This window comes from Rhipicephalus microplus, chromosome 2 (assembly GCF_043290135.1).
Source record: "Rhipicephalus microplus isolate Deutch F79 chromosome 2, USDA_Rmic, whole genome shotgun sequence".
In the NCBI taxonomy this organism is placed as follows: domain Eukaryota; kingdom Metazoa; phylum Arthropoda; class Arachnida; order Ixodida; family Ixodidae; genus Rhipicephalus; species Rhipicephalus microplus.
Window position 1 is genome coordinate 268,638,580 of NC_134701.1, and position 14,881 is coordinate 268,653,460.

Sequence of the window (14,881 nt, forward strand, 5' to 3'; positions counted from 1 at the left end):
ACCACTAGAGTGAGCGACATGGCTCTACGATTCCTTCAGTGCAAACCTGGGGACCTATTGCCCATTCAATCGCGTTGCCCTCTGCGTGAATGTAGCTCGTGATTTATTCGAGCGGAATGGCCAAGCTTCTTATAATCGCAGCTTGCTTATCGTGCTACTCGCCGTGTTTTATAGACATGCAATGTGACCAGTCACTTATCAATGTTATTGCCTCAACATATCTTTCGGCATGTACATGGACTCCCTTAAATATTTCATACGGGTCAATGTCTACCAGTTTTATAGCACAACATTTTAAAGCTTGAAGTCGAGTGAAAATTCTGCAATTGTGCAATTTTCTTAGTGGAATCACGAATTCATATGGCACGCAATGCTTCAAAGAACTTGCTGTTGAACATCTAAAATTTCATTTTCATTGCATACGCATCAGCACCACTCATCATATACACGCTAATTACTTCATTGCGTACAGTGAGTTACACGTAGGAACACGCAAAAATTTGTGTTGGTGTGCTACTGATACCTCCTGTACACAATGATTCAATTAATCTTGAACGAGTAGCATCTATTATTCAAAAAACCTTAATCCGCCTTGGTCGAGCAGTGGTCATGGTGCACGGCTGCTAAATCATGGTGGTCACATTTTGATGAAGTCAAATCGCTGCAGGTTCGTCTACTGCACAATGTCATTGCACGTTAAAGAACACCAATGGTCTAAATTTCCGAAGCCTTCCGCTACGACTCGTCTCACTCTAATGTCGCAGTCCTTGTACAAAAAAAAAAAACTCCGGATATTATATAAAAAAGAAGCTGTATCTTCTGGTGGTGAAAAAGAAATATACATTAGATAAATGTTAGATAATTAAAAATGGATTGATATTCCGGTAACATTTTGAATCATAAGCTCGGGTATAGATTTTGTACTTTGTGGTAAAGGTAACTGAATTATAACTAGTTAAAGAAAAACCTGGAAAAAGCCAAACTAACAATGAATACACCAATTGTTTTGAAGAAGGCACCACAAACTGTAGAATAAGAAATTAAGAATACCGCTCCCCGTTATTTTTCCCCCAGAGAAGTTCTAAATTACAATGTCGTTTTCGTGGTGTGACTTTGCTTGATTCGTTTTGTTTTATGTTTTGTCCACAATAGCAGGCACAGTTAAAACAAAAGACAGCCATATCTTTTCTTTGCAGGTGCGTGGTGAATTAACGCTATCTCCGTGTCAACCTAGTTTTACATAGTATTAAATACCGCGGCAACTTCTTCAATCGCTATCTTTTATAAAATGCAGTAACACAATGCTTGGTTCAGCGAGTCACCATATTTGTTAAAAAATTGTGCCAGTATTAAGAACATATTTGTATATTACTTCCATTCGATTAAAGTTGAGCGGGTGCAGATAACGTCACCTAGTCCTCTATACCGAGAATGAAAAGCAAAAACACAGCGGATGTGGCGGGTAAATATAAAAGTAGAGAAACGCGATCTCGAATTCTCATATTACCTTGGGAATGTTTTAGCAGCAGTAGAACTTAGTTTCTCTTTTTGTTCTTGTTGCAGATTTTCTACATCATGTTGGTCGTCACTGGAGCTTTTCATGCCGCCACCGTATTGCACACTCCAGGTGAGGCTGCAGACACAGTTCAGTCGATTGGACATTATGCATCGCTCACGCACTTTTGTTGAAATATAATTTACGCAATCGATGACCGAAAACAGCTAATCGTTTGCTGGAGTGCGAATGAGTCCTCTGATCAGGATCTTCCATTGCCCATTTTTAGCCCAGAATAGCGGCCAGCGTACAGTAGCCAACCGGGCACAAATTGCTTGACATATATTTCTTCCCCTCAAGTTTTTTAACGCGACAGCGTAAGAAACATTAACCCGTTTCGCAGAAATTTCAGCATCGGATTTAGTGTCGGCATCGTTGGCGTTGAGCGAAAAATCTGATATTGCTTTAGCGCAGCTCAGTTTCAGCGTGAAGGAAAGATACTATTCTGTCAAAAAGGGAAAAAAAAATAGACGACAGAGTTTGATTGCATAGTATTTTTCCTACAAGCCCAAACTGAGCTGCGCTAAAGCAATATCATTTTATAATGCGCCCACTCGCCCAGTCAACAGTACTTAGCGAAAAGTCTGCGCTGTCCGTGGGTGCGAAACGGAAAATGGTTCAAATAAAATAAATAAAGACCTTTGGTTTTGTTCAGCATCGATCCCAAACCTTCTGCATGGTAAACAGGTGTTCTTACAAATAGCCATGCCATTGCTTTAAACTGCTTCGGGAAAAACACTATATAAATTTTGTGTAGTGCAAGGAGTGTCCTAAACGATTGTAATACTGCATGATAGAAGCCTAGTCAAGGCAAGTGAATAGCACGACAAGATAGTGTTGTAAAGCCACCACGCCCTCCGTATAAAGCACTTGGGGACGTTCAATTATGATAACAAGCAAAAATGTCAACAAAGTGACCCGTTGCGCAGGTCAGCGTGTGCATTACGGACTCCTAGTGGGCCTTTCGCTGATTCGCGAAAGGAAGCTTTATGGCGTACTGGCCACTGCGCAACTACACTTGCAGTAGGCACTCTAGGATATCTCGACAGGGCAGCCAGCCGGTCTCAGAACTGGCTAACCTCTCTGGCCCTCCTCCTCCTCCTCCTCCTCCTCCTCCTCCTCCTCCTCCTCCTCCTCCTCCTCCTCCTCCTCCTCCTCCCTCTCCTCCTCCTACTCCTCCTCCCCCACCCCCTCCTCCTAGGATATCTCGAAACACACAGTATCACTCGTACAAACGTTCTCTTCCTTGTGGCCCGATTGACGTAGGCAACGAGAACCAACGTCATGCAAGAAATTAGAAAATGAGATAGCTATGGGCACAGGTCCGATTACATTATTGTGTTTTACACTGAAAGACGTAGCTGAAGTGTCAAAGTCTTTTCGCTTCCTCTTTTTTTTCTGCTCTAATGTGGATTATTGTATAATGTGAAAACAAAGCCTCAAAAGAATGCCAAAAAACGTGTCAACTGAAATTAAACTGATGGAGCATTATGTAACAAACCATTTCTGTTAATGGCATTCCCGTTTACGTGCGCATGCCTGCGTTTAAAATTTGCTGCGTATTGACGTGCTGCCCTTAAATTTCTCACGCATTCCATTTACCCGCCCTTCACTGGGACTCATTTCAGTGAGCTTCATGCTGATACTCATCCTTCTCATCTTCTCGGGGATGTGCATAATATTCTCAATGGTGCTGCTCATCGGGCTTTTCCTGGTACGTTGGCGATTTACCAACTCTTCATTCAGCACTAATGTATGTATGTATGTATGTATGTATGTATGTATGTATGTATGTATGTATGTATGTATGTATGTATGTATGTATGTATGTATGTATGTATGTATGTATGTATGTATGTATGTATGTATGTATGTATGTGTGTGTGTGTGTATGTATGTATGTATGTATGTATGTATGTATGTATGTATGTATGTATGTATGTATGTATGTATGTATGTATGTATGTATGTATGTATGTATGTATGTATGTATGTATGTATGTATGTATGTATGTATGTATGTGTGTGTGTATGTGTGTGTGTATGTATGTATGTATGTATGTATGTATGTATGTATGTATGTATGTATGTATGTATGTATGTATGTATGTATGTATGTATGTATGTATGTATGTATGTATGTGTATGTATGTGCATGTATGTATGTGTATGCATGTTTATGTATGTATGTATGTATGTATGTATGTATGTATGTATGTATGTATGTATGTATGTATGTATGTATGTATGTATGTATGTATGTATGTATGTATGTATGTATGTATGTATGTATGTATGTATGTATGTATGTATGTATGTATGTATGTATGTATGTATGTATGTATGTATGTATGTATAGGTGTATGCACGTATTTACGTACGTATGTATGTATGCAATACAAAACAATGCTTTTCTAAATACCTATTGCTCTCGTAACCTATTTAAACCGAGCTCACGATGCAGTGATTATATGACGATAATCATAATTCTCGTGAGGATGCTCAAGGAACAGAGCAAGCAATGTTTTGACATTAACCTTGCTGTTGTTTTCTCGCTCGCTTATTCTGTTTTCATTCCAGGACAACCGCCTTCTTCTCATTCCGTGGCTGACGGTGGTGTCCATGACAACCGTTTTTGATGTTGGCATCTCTTTGTACTTCATCACCGACATGGTAAAGAGTTGCTCTGATTCAATTCCGCATTACTGAAGAGAGAGGTGAATTACTTGACAAGAAGCTAACGAAAGCCCATGCACAATAAATTACACCTTGCTTGTTCTAGGAATATATATTAAAGAGACGTACGTTTCTAATACCCCAGTCGCACGTGACTACTTACGGGAACTTTGAGCGAGCGCACTTCGAGGGACTGCGCCGTGAGCGCCTTTTACAGGCTGTTATACGAGAAAGCTTAGTGTCACTTGCAGCAAAGTACACTTGCCGGCAAGTGCATTCGCCAGCCTCACTTTGCTGCGACTGAGTGTGTAGCTTCGGTAGCAGTGGCTTGCACACGAATAGGCTGTTGCATAAAGTGGCGCTCATAGTATTTTTAAACCATTGTTTTCGTTATCTGAAATACTGCTATGCATTGGAATTCATATCACAACAATAAATCTCGCTACTCTCTCCCTCTGACAGTTTGCGGCCACGTCCGCTAGGGGAGGGAGGGGGGGGGGTGCGGGAGCACATGCTGTGCAATGGCCCTGTCTGTCACGTTGTTTGCTTCCTTGCAAACGTGTAGGTCAGTCGTTCTCTAGTCGTTTGCAATGACGTGTGCCACTGGTGCTACTTCCACGAAGACAACGTCGTCCGACGCTGAAACGCGGGCGCCAAAATAATAAATATACGTTGCGCTACTAATCCGCCAATTGTCACTTCCATAATTTTCAAAGTACACTTTGCTCTCTCATGTAGAAGCGCAGCGCCATTGTGGCACCCTGTGAGCGTAAGTTCAGTCGTCCAAAATTTCACTTTTGTTACCACGTGTGACAACGGTATTATATTATTTCTGTCTCGGCTGATGATTATTCGAGAATGTCTGTGATCATGTGCCCATGCTGAGGAGCATGACACGTATGGCTTGGTGTCGTGCACAATTAGAGCTGAAAAGACTCTTGACATAACGCGATGTTCTTTAAATCACGATGCCCAAAGTGTATCTTGTCCTAAAAAAACTGCGAGTCAAGCTTCATTAGATTAAAAATATTTGGAAGTGTGAACGTGCAATAAGTGCGTGAATTGTCTTTTATAATAAATTTAATTCAGCTGGAAAAAAGTTGTTAAAGAATAATTATTTCAGAAGTTTGAAAGTTAGAAATATTTCTGAAAGTACAAATGCACTAGATTCATTGTGCACTATTAGTTCGTAACATTGCCACATCAGATATATAGAAATTTCGTATAGTTACATAAAGATTGGAACAAATCAGCGCAATTGACTGTGTCGCTTAGTTTTCCTTAGCAGATGAAATCACAGCTGTAGTCCGTGACTACAATTTTTCACTGAGACCTCTCCTAACAATGGTGCGGCTTCCTTTGTTTCTACAGCAAATCAACGCCTTCGTCATTACTATGTACATCACCGACTACGCACTTTGCTGCATAAACGTAAGTTATCGTCGCCAACCTTATGAAAACATTTGTTGCCACGCACGCACATAAACACAATATACAAGTGCTATCAATGAGCAAAATGAGTGCGAAGTAAAAGAATAGTAGATAAACTTGGCGCCAGCAAATGTTGGGGTAGCGTGACTTCGTGCTTTATTGATAATTTGCCTCTCTAAAGAAAAACAGTATCAAGCGAGGGGCAAGATAATAATAAAAGAGTAAAAATAAATAAATAAATAAATCAGCTGGGGTACACAAGAATAGATCCTTTCATTTATGTTCATAATTTTTTTTCGTTCACACCTGCCAATGTGAATGAAAGCTGCGTACAGCGACCAACAAGCCTGCGTTGTCGCCGCAACAGATTGCTGGGATAGAACGCTCCTTTTGCTTGTTTCGTCACAGCACAAATACAGAGGGCTTCCTCTTTTCTCCTAGGCAGGTATACGCCATACTCTGTGTCCTCTCCCAATACCAAGAGTACAGCGCGGGACACAGAGCCGTGGGAAAGAAATCGCGTCCCGGTGTAAGTATACCTGTCCGCTGATTTACTCTTGCACGTGTTACACCCAAAGCGCGAAACCTTGCCGTGTGGTTCCACTAAGCGTACCACGCAGTCTGGAGGACACAGTTTACTCAGAAAGAAGTGTCCACCCTGCAGGATGACGCGTGAGAAGGAAAGAAATACAGGAAGAATGAAAGAGAAAATCGAAAATTAACAATGGCTGTCCAGCCACGCACTTCGTTCAGGTGGGGCACCTCTAATGCGAAGCTGCGCTGATTTTTGTTCTCAGCAAGCGCTTCCTTATAGCGTGCCCCTAAAAACGACGAGATGTGTCTCTGAAACAAGTGCCTTGATTTTTATACCCTGGCTAGTGGATTTAGGGTCACCATGTGGTTTGACGTAGAAAAACATCAACCCTTCGCTGATACTGCAAGCGTATATACTTCTGAAATATTTACTCTTAATACATCGGGTACCTACTGTAAAAGAACACCCCAGACAAACAGTACCACCTACAAACAGTTAAATGCTCACAAATTTTAACAGAGTATATCGAATATTTTTGAAGACAGGAAACATAGTTGGCCCTTATTACCAAACTTATTTTACTTTAAGGTTACAGTGTCATTACATGTCACTGCTGATTGTCAAGTTGACATTTGGGTTATATATATGTAAATGCATTATTTAGACTTATTGTGAGGTGACATCAATATTGGTGTTTTCAAGATTTCGTTTTCTGGTGCTTTGGTGTTAAATTTTGCACGGAAATCATACAACCCATATTTTTTTGTCTGTGTTACGTATTCCACTCAACCGAAAGCCAAAGAGAAGCTGGCGACTTGTCTGCACGCCAGCACTTTGTTATAAACCTCAATAAAAATAAATATAGCTTTGTATCAAAGAACGTTTCACCATAACTTTCTTTTATTTTTGCGCTGCAGCTTCCCGTACTTACAGGAGGCAATAACAAACATGAACCCTCAAAGTTGAACAGCCTGTCTACTTGGCCCAGTAGGACGCAGCCGACGCCGACGACCGTCAGCGCGACACAAAATATGACACAAACATCTCCTCAGACAGGGACAACATCCAGTGGTAAGTCTCATTGCATCGGCAAGACACGTTACGTCAGCCTGCCCGGCACCTCAATACGAGGAACGCTTGGCTGGTATATCGATCATAACGTCGACAGTACGTATTGCAAATGAGTCAGGCTATTGATATGAGAGAAAAAAATCTGTTTATATAGTTTGATGGCTGTCTTTACAGCAGAGCTACGCAGTCAAACTGCGAAAATAAAAATAAAAAGTAAAGGCACGCGGAATTGTTTTCTATGCCACGAGGTGTACGAGATCAATAGTTAAATACTTTGCTTCTATCCTGGCGCTTCTAGTTCGGTGCGCCTGCTACATCAAAGAACGCCGCGAGCAATGTTCTCTGATGTGCGTCAATTCTCTCGCTGTATCGATGTGGGGCACTTTTGTAAGAATTCATAGCGTGGGAGTATCGAGCAAGACAACCATTACCCAAAAATAGAGTTACTGTGTGTGACGAAAATATCTTTGTACAATAGCTCTACTAAAACGAGGGCGGCCAAGAAAGGCAAAAATGGTGCACGAGTTTCAATTGCTTCATGCGAAAAATCGTATGTAGCTTTCATATTTCGAAAAAAAGTGGCCGCTATTAACAATTTCTACGCAATAGATTTCACCCCAATACAGCGGTTAAACCAAAACCGAAACCCGGAAAAGTGCAACTGCCATACTGCTCTCAGGCATATAGAATGATCGTGGGTCGTACCATCAACCATCAACCGACTTCGTTGTGTGGGTGTGATGGCTGTGCTTAGATTCTTAGCACAGATGGCGCACATGATTATCAACTTGGAAGACGTATACACCCCCGTAAAGAAAGATATCGAACGGTGAAGACAACCAGACCGAACGCCGTTCATCGCTTACAACTTGTTATTCTACTACAGCGCTCGCCTGCACGCATTTATTTACTACTTCGTCTTTTTCAACAACCCCTGTAATCGTTGTCTGGAGCAGTGACGTCATTCGGATCGTCCGATTGTTGTGCTCACCGGTGCTTCGATTTTGGTTTCACCGCTCAGTTTGGTTACGCTTCACTGCGCCTCAGTGATTGCAAGAGGCCACTTTGTCTTTATCTTAAAGCTCGTTGGGGGCGCTCGGCCGCTGCGAGGGCGCCGATGGTAGAAGTGTTAACAGGAAAGACCGTACGTTTGCGCCTCGCACTCAGCGGCCGCTGGCAGCGGGCAGTCGCGTAAGAACTCTTGAAGAGTGAGAAGATGTCTATGGGTGTCTTGGTCTCATTTCTGAGAGGTTTCCAGGCCTGCCGCAGCCCAGAACCCCACAAGCTACACGGTAGCTTTCTTGCATGCAGAGCTACAATCCTCCCATTTGATATGAGCGTAAAACTTCTCAAATAATAAAAAAACTAATTTCATTGTCTCACTTACTTTCCAACTAAATGATGTTTTTAGTCGTTTTACCATGCCCGCAGCCAGAGAAAAGTAATTTCAAAGGCAGAGAAGATCTATCGCATTTTTTTTCTGATTTTGATGATTTTGGACACGTCTCTTGAAACAACCGTAATAATTGCTGTTGTTTAACGTCTAAAAGCTACAGCATCATTATGAGAGATGCCGCAGGGCTCCGGAAAGTTCTACTACATGGGGTTTGTTAACGTGCACCTAAGTACATGGCCCGCAAGCACTTTCACCTGCATTAAAAATACGCCCGCGGTGGTCTGAATTCGATCCCGCTACCTGCGAATCAACTCTCGAGCCCCCTAACCATTAGACCACCGCGTCGGGTTCTTGAAACGACCGGTATACACAACTTTAGCACACACAGTCCGAAACACGCACATACACACAAAACAATCTTTCATAAAATTTTGGTAGGGCGAGTAATGGTAAAAGAAAAAATAACAACAGTGATTTTGTGTTGCAAATCGCACAAGCACCGTTTGGCTACGGGCTTGTAAGGGGTGAAGTGCACGCTGGGTTGCAAACGTCAGAATCTGTCGTTTGGCGTCGTAACGGGAACGCTAGATTTTCGGTCTTGACATAATCAGCATGATTCAAAATACAATCGAATCATTTTATAGGAGACACGGACGTAAGAGAAAAATGAGTATAAAAGACACACGTAGGCCTACATAGAAATAGGTGTGCGTAAGAAAATGCATACCTTTTTCCTGCTTATAAGAGACACCTCATATAAAAGACAAGAATGGCTCCCCGGTGCATAGCTCTTATAAATGGTTTCAAGTAAAGTATAAGAGGAAGTGATCTCCTAGAAATGATCGTTGATAATCCCATATTCTTAATATTCTCTTCAAATTTTTCAATGTGGACTGAATTTGGTGTGTGTTTCTATGAGTGACAGCTTTCTCATTTCTGCAGACAAAGTGGTTCCTCTGGAGCGGAAACCAGTTTTGCAGATGATGCCGGCCATTCCCGAAGTATCGAATGCATTCGTATGCGGTCAAGAAGACATGTCGAGCAGCGCACGCATATCGACGGCCGAGACGTCGTTGCAGCCGTACGCCGAGGAGGCCGATCACAGACGAAACGACGCCGTCTTGGTGAGGAGATTTTCTGAGGCTTCGTGCATTGCGCTCGCCTAAAGTGTTCCGCGTAATCATGGGCATAACGAACTCTTGTTATTCCTGACTACGTTTGGTTCTGTGCATAAAGAAGGAAATGTTAATAATGTCGGACAACATCGACAAGCTTCAACTTCGAGAAATTAAAATGATTGCACGTTGTTTCCAGCTGAGGTCTGAGATTCATATACTTGCGCCAAAATTAGCATTTTGTGTTAAACTTGCGCAACTTTGCGAAGTTCTCTAAGAAGCTTGCCTTAGAATTTGGCAACATTGTGAAGTTAAGGGTTAAGTCTGAGCTATTCTTGCATGACGTCGTCACAAAGTTTACAAAGTGAGAAAGGTGTCGTTGTGGGGGGGGGGGGGGGGCTGTTTTTGCACACTTTTTACATTTTTTAACGGGAATCAAATGGACACTCGACGCATTTCCATTTGCAGGTTTAGATTCCCTTAATCTTTCTTGTGTGTCCTAGTGCGTGCGCGCAGGAAGCAATGAAAAATTTTGACTAAAAGAAGCAGTGGGTGGAGCAATACGTTATTAACATAAAAAGTAGTCAATAATAGTGATGACCTGCTTCATGACCGGAAGCAGTTGGAGCATTAATGCTTAAGAAAAAAACTGGCGGAATAAATTTTACTTGTTGATTCCTTGAATGGCCCGTTCTCACAAGTTTATTTATATTTTTGTTTTTAGTTAGAATTGTTAGCATGAATTGCGCTTTTAATGATGCGTTCAAACCCCGTTAATTGTGCCCTACCAGTGGTGATACATGTCTTTATAGTTTTAAAATAACAAATAATTTTCAAACAGCTCTGAATTCCTTAGGGAAGTTAATTGTGTAGTGGGAATTTGATAGTAGTGGCAATATGGTGAGAAAATGTCGCAAGAGGACTTCAAACAATCTGTATGTGACAATACACGCAGGAAAAGAACTTGAAATGATAAATGTTTATTGAGAAAGCAGGAAGACTTCAATGACAAGAGATAGAGAGAGGTGTCTATAAATAGTTGAAAATGAAAGAAGAAGAGGTTTACGAGGTGCTAGAAGCTGATTTACTGCCCTGCGCAGGGGTGCAGCAAGTGTAAAGAAGTTTAACGCGATAGCGTTAAAAAGCTCGTGTCGCAGAAAACCCGCCACTGGCGTTGGTCTCATTAGTTGTGAGTGAAAAATCGTCCGTGTGTCTGTGGCTGAAACATAAAGTTACCGAGGTAGTCACGGGAGGCCGCTACTTGGCCACGCGTGCGCACGCGATCACACTGAAAAAGCAGCGCATTCGAAGAAAAAAAGTGCTCAAGGTCATGAGGCGCGGTAGTTTCTTTGCCCTACCACCCTTCCCTGCTTAGCTTCCAGCTCTTTCGACGGGACAAGAGAAGAGATAATGTAATTGCAGCATGCGACAAATCTTTGTAACTCCACTCGTACCAGACGAATTCTTAAAATATTTGCGGCGTTGAATTCGTGAGGCAATAAGCTCTTCTATTGAAATAATTACATGGTTACTTGAAAAAAGTGTTTCGGGACCCCTTTAAAGCATTTTGTTCGACAGGTGTTACGACAAAAGCGAGCCCATTCGGTGACAATAGCGCGCTGGTCCAATCTACTGTGTGCGTGTTTGTGTGCGTGCGTGTGTATATAACAAAACATATGAATAAGTATGCACTTAGCGGTTGAAAGGTGCACTAGGGGCCGGAATTCACTATTGTGTTCAACTATTAAAGGTGAAGCTTAAGGGTCCACCAATTTTTTTTTCATGAGTGTTAGATGTGCAACGTGAACATTCACCTATCATTCTTTTCCTAGGACGTGAGCAAACTGCGGTCGAGAACGAGCGAGGACAGACTGTTTGTGCCCGACACAAGACATGCACGAGCTTTCACACCGGTGAAAATTACTCACGAAAGTCCCGAACAGCCTCGGCTCGTGCTTGAAACATGCCCAGCATCTCAGGTGCCGACACCAGCCATCCTCGGTGGTACTAATGACCACCGAGAAAAGTGAGTGGTCACTTTGCGTAATACTGCCAATATGATCGCAGATTTTCACATGAGTTAGGAGTGACTTAAAAGGTGTGTAGTTATTACGATAAGTGCCATTCACGCAAGTGTAGGATCGTTGTAATGGGTTACACAAAATAAGAATAATGAAAACAGTAGTGACAACGGATTTATGTTGTTGATCAACGGAAAGAGATAACACATAATCGCTTCAACTCAGTTTCTTATAAAAACAATGCAAAGTAGGTAAAGAAAAAAATATTTAAAAAATGAAGAAATAGAGAAATAAAGGCACAATAAAGTAAGTGTGATAGGAACCTACACCATTTTACATCACAAATGTCCTATCATAGGGGTAAAAAAGAATATCAAACGCAATGGAGATTGCACTTGCCGCTGACGATACAGTTCAGCCAACAAGTTCAACAACTTTGTCAGCAGTTGTCTGGTACAAATAGTTCCTAGACGTATGCATCCGCCAGCTACGTCCAGTTATCACATAACGCACAAGCGTACTGGAAACACCAAGCGCTTTGTGTGTCCTGCAGGCCCTGCTCATTTGTACGAGTAGTACAACAGTCTGTGCGTACATGATAAACTCACCCGAAATAACACTGAAAGAGTGGATAGCATGTTGGTCATTGCAATACAATTCATACGGAGAAAAGCGAGTGCGGGTACTCAGGGCCTCCTAAGCGTTAGCGTTTAACGCCCTACCAGACTACATCGCCTTCAGTGATAAGCAAGGGGAGTAAAGGGGCGTTGAAAACTTTCGATACGCCATGAATGAATGAATGAATGAATGAATGAATGAATGAATGAATGAATGAATGAATGAATAGACAGACAGACAGACAGACAGACAGACAGACAGACAGACAGACAGACAGACAGGCAGGCAGACAGGCAGGCAGGCAGACAGGCAGGCAGGCAGGCAGGCAGGCAGGCAGGCAGGCAGGCAGGCAGGCAGGCAGGCAGGCAGGCAGATAGATAGAGAAATGAATAGATAGATAGATAGATAGATAGATAGATAGATAGATAGATAGATAGATAGATAGATAGAGATAGATCGATAGATATATAGATAGATAGATAGATAGATAGATAGATAGATAGATAGATAGATAGATAGATAGATAAAAAATCCTCAACATACCTTTGCTTCACTGAGGAATGCTTCACATTCACATGTAATAATAATTAAAAATGAGGTGGCACAGCACACAGCAAACACGGAACCACCGTTTAAAAAATGAATAGAGATAGATACAATCATATGGCAAAAAAACCACTTCGTGCAGGTAATTCCAAAAGAACGAATGTAAATACTATACATATATATGATAAAACACTTGCAAATATATAAACGACTCGTGATTTGCATATAAAAGCATTTCAATGCGATGTCACCTATATGCTTGCTTTACCTTTACAGCCCCGGAACATAAATGGATCTTCCCAAGCCCAGCAGTTTGAAGCGACCTTCCTCAACAGAAAAGTCCGGATCTACGTAATTAGCACAGACTGTTCAATGAAGACAATTTTTGATACTATATATGGGCAATATTTTATAAGAGCATCTAGCCTCTTCACGTACTGCCTTGGAGTCAGCTTGTAACCACGATACCAGGAGCACCGGCTCCTGATTGAATGGTGGGTTGGTATGCTTGCTGTTCCATTTTCAGTTTGCTTCACTCTTAGAAGGAGCATAGATATCTTGCTCGAGTGACCAAGAAAAATGGCCCATTTTAAACGTGATGTGTTTATGAAAAAGAAAGCTTAAAATAATCTGTTCTGTTTGGCAGCTTTGACACCTCAGTATAATTACATGTGCAACAGGAACCGGAACCTCTGCGATATTGTACTTCGTACTTATATACTGTGGCATTCTTTGATTGGTCTATGTTAAAATATAGTATCATAGGATAGTATCAGTCTAGTACTTCTGTATTAGGCTAATACAGTATGATACAAGAGTGTTAGACTGCACAGTACTGCATAGTACATAAGTGTAAATTGCTTGTCGCCCAATGTGAACCGGTAATAATATTTGAACTGTTACTTGAACTGGTTTCCGTGTGCTATTAGGTGCTTTTTTTCTTTTCCGTATTGTTAATTTTTCGGTACCGCTCTGTATTATTATTTTATTTTTCACTGCAGGATTTTGTGATATGGAGTAGCCGAGGCAATAGGCACCTCAACCTCTCCACAGCAAAACAGTTAAAACAGAACAGAAAAGAACAGTTGAACTGTATTACACTCTGCGTCAGGATTCTGCAAAGTAGTTGCATAATGTAACTGCGAGAAGTGCCGAATTTTGGAATTCTTGATTTTGTGCTAGTTTACTTAAAATCAATGTTTTGGAAACGTATGAGACGTCCTCCTGCATATGACATTGCCATTGACGGAGGCAAACTTTTACGTGCTGATTACTCTTTTTTATGGATGGATAAGCTCGCTATTTAGTTTCATGCAGAAGTTCGCCCATCTTTATGCTAATTGGTGAGAAGTATTCTGTCCACTATGAGCGTATTCGTCTTTGTTATTTCAGACTACTTTTGAGATTGAACCGCTGTACCAAGAATTCATACAATGTGTTTTCTGATTTTTCGCAGATCGTCGACTTGCTGCAGTCAAACCCTGATCATCTGTGCAGACATTGTTACATTCTTGATGTAAATGTATTTTGCATGAATGTGTTTTCTATAGACTGATGGGAAATAAGAGAATATTTTAGCTCGAGCACGCAGACTCCGTCAATAAAAAGCCATATTATTCCGTGTATATCAAAAGTTTCCCGGAAGAATAATGAACGTTTTGAGTACAATTTATGTTATTTTGATTCAAATAAAAGGTATATATATATATATAAATTTTCATGTTGGACTTGTATTATCAAGGAGCTCCTTTCACTATGACATTGTTTACTTTCGTAGCTGTCCTCTGTTTACTGTGTTGCGTCGAGAAGAGGTGTTTTTGAAATAATCAAGTACGTACGTGGGAATCCAATAGCCTCCATCAACAGATAGCAACAAACGTAAAAGAGCTAGAAAAGTCATCTGCATGTCATTTCGCC

General features: G+C 41.4%; 1 protein-coding gene across 1 annotated transcript in view; it reads left to right on the forward strand.

Moving 5' to 3' along the window:
• LOC119169236 (uncharacterized) overlaps nt 1–14,678 on the forward strand; it is a 37,077-nt gene extending 22,399 nt beyond the window's left edge. Inside the window, exons 2-11 of the mRNA XM_075884762.1 lie at nt 1,564–1,627; nt 3,184–3,269; nt 4,136–4,228; nt 5,603–5,662; nt 6,108–6,191; nt 7,115–7,268; nt 9,607–9,788; nt 11,612–11,805; nt 13,241–13,458; nt 14,421–14,678. Coding sequence (XP_075740877.1) covers nt 1,564–1,627; nt 3,184–3,269; nt 4,136–4,228; nt 5,603–5,662; nt 6,108–6,191; nt 7,115–7,268; nt 9,607–9,788; nt 11,612–11,805; nt 13,241–13,253 — 930 coding nt within the window. The 3' untranslated portion in view covers nt 13,254–13,458; nt 14,421–14,678. The remainder of the gene's footprint in view (nt 1–1,563; nt 1,628–3,183; nt 3,270–4,135; nt 4,229–5,602; nt 5,663–6,107; nt 6,192–7,114; nt 7,269–9,606; nt 9,789–11,611; nt 11,806–13,240; nt 13,459–14,420) is intronic.
• The last annotated feature ends 203 nt before the right edge of the window (nt 14,679–14,881 follow it).